This window comes from Equus caballus, chromosome 7, assembly GCF_041296265.1.
Source record: "Equus caballus isolate H_3958 breed thoroughbred chromosome 7, TB-T2T, whole genome shotgun sequence".
NCBI classification, from domain to species: domain Eukaryota; kingdom Metazoa; phylum Chordata; class Mammalia; order Perissodactyla; family Equidae; genus Equus; species Equus caballus.
Window position 1 is genome coordinate 33,560,177 of NC_091690.1, and position 2,309 is coordinate 33,562,485.

Below are 2,309 nucleotides of genomic sequence, written 5' to 3' on the forward strand. Positions count from 1 at the left end.
ATCACCCTAGGGACATATCTATAATTTAGTTCATTGCCATTAGGGAGATAATGAGGCCATGGTTTAATACTATGATTGATAATAATAAAAATAGTAACAATAATAATAGCTATTGAGCACTTACTGGACTATACTCTGTGCTAGGGCCTAGGCTGCACCACTGATCAATTAAACCAGAACCTCTGTGGGTGGAACACAGGCATCAATACATTTCTTTTTCTTTTTGGTGAGGAAGATTCACTCTGAGCTAATATCGGATGGCGATCTTCCCTTTTTTTTTTTTTTCTTTTTTGCTTGAGGAAGATTAGTCCTGAGCTAACATATGTGCCAGTCTTCCTCCATTTTGTACATGAGATGCCTCCACAGCATGGTTGATGAGTAGAGTAGGTCCGTGCCCTGGATCTGAACCCGCAAACCCGAGCCACAAAGCAGAGCACGTGGAACTTTAACCACTTGACCATCAGACTGCCCCCAAGGCATCAATTCTTTTTAAATGTTCCAAAGAGTTATAATATAGAGCCAATGTTGAGAACCACTGTCTTATAGCCTTAAGTCCAGTGAAAAACTAAGAATAATTCCATATGCCTAGTGACAACTCACATTTTTATAGGAACTGAGTACTTCAAAAGAACTTTCTAAATATTATTATCCCATGTTAGTGGTACAACCACTTTTGGAACTGATATCACTAATTTCTTAATCTTTCAGATACAGAAATTGATTGTACTCAATGATACAGTTGTAGCTACCATATAGCCCTCACACTGCATCAATTTGAGAAAGGTATTCATATGTTCACTTTCAGTGAATATTTAGGAATTGCATAGATGACAGGGAAATTTCATGTCTGAAGCAAAATATATCTCAAACTACAAAATATGAAATATGGTATTCATTCCTTATAGGGCAAAGATTCTCAAACTTTGCCTGCATCAGCATCACCTGGAAAGAGTGTTAAACGTAGATTGCTGGGCCCCATCCTCAGAGTTCCTGATTTGATAGGTCTGGAGTGAGGCCTGAGCATTTGCATCTCTAATGTCTCCAGATGCTTCTGCTGCTCCAGGGATTGTACTTTAAGAAGCATTGCTCTAGGATATTTGAGAATCAGGAAAGTGGTAAAAATTCCAAATTTTGCCCCTTTTTCCTCTTATATTGATGATCTTTGAAACATCCAGAATCTGCTCTCTCTCTCAGAAAACAATAGGATGAGGGGAAGATGCAGCACGAAAGTATCCAGGATTGCTCTGTTGACCCCGAGTGCTCAAAACTAGTTTCACCTAGCAGTTCAAGATGCAGCTTTTCATGAGATTCTTCTCTCCCCTCCCCACAGGGCTCCCAACCAGAAAACGATGGCTGCAGAAAATCACTCTACAGTGACAGAGTTCATTCTTGGGGGATTAACAAATCAGCCAGAGCTCCAGCTCCCCCTCTTCCTCCTCTTCCTTGGGATCTACTCAGTGACCATGCTAGGGAACCTGGGCATGTTCACACTGATTTGTCTGAATGCTCAGCTTCACACCCCCATGTACTACTTCCTCAGCAATCTGACACTTGTGGATCTCTGCTACTCCTCTGTCATTACCCCTAAAATGCTAGTGAACTTTGTGTCAGAGAAGAACGTCATCTCCTATGCAGGGTGCATGTCACAGCTCTACTTCTTCCTTGTGTTTGTCATTGCCGAGTGTTACATGCTGACAGTGATGGCCTATGACCGCTATGTCGCCATCTGCAGCCCTTTGCTGTACAACATCATCATGTCTCATCAAGTCTGCTCTCTGCTGGTGGCTGTGGTCTATGCCATGGGGCTCATCGGCTCAACAATAGAGACTGGCCTCATGTTAAAACGGTCGTATTGTGAGCAACTCATCATTCATTACTTTTGTGACATTCTCCCTCTCATGAAGCTCTCCTGCTCTAGCATCTATGATATTGAGGTGACAACTTTCTTTGTGGGTGGATTTAACATCATAGTCACCAGCTTAACAATCTTTCTTTCCTATGCCTTCATCCTCTCCAGCATCCTCCATATCCACTCCAGAGAGGGAAAGTCCAAAGCCTTCAGCACCTGCAGCTCCCACCTTGCCATTGTGGGATTATTTTATGGTTCTGCTTCGTTCATGTACTTAAAACCCTCCACGGCCAGTTCTCTGGCCCAGGAGAATGTGGCCTCCGTGTTCTACACCACAGTGATCCCCATGCTGAACCCCCTAATCTACAGCTTGAGGAATAAAGAGGTAAAGGCTGCTGTGCAGAAAACACTGACGGGAAAACTCTTTGGATGTAAATGTCATTATTCTTTCTCAGGTTGA

At 42.7% G+C, this 2,309-nt stretch overlaps 1 protein-coding gene across 1 annotated transcript; it reads left to right on the plus strand.

The window, feature by feature from the left end:
* Positions 1-1,346: 1,346 nt before the first annotated feature.
* Positions 1,347-2,309, plus strand: OR8A1J (olfactory receptor family 8 subfamily A member 1J). Its single transcript, XM_005611819.2, has one exon. It carries the CDS (start codon positions 1,350-1,352, stop codon positions 2,307-2,309), a length of 960 nt encoding a protein of 319 aa, XP_005611876.2. The 5' UTR covers positions 1,347-1,349.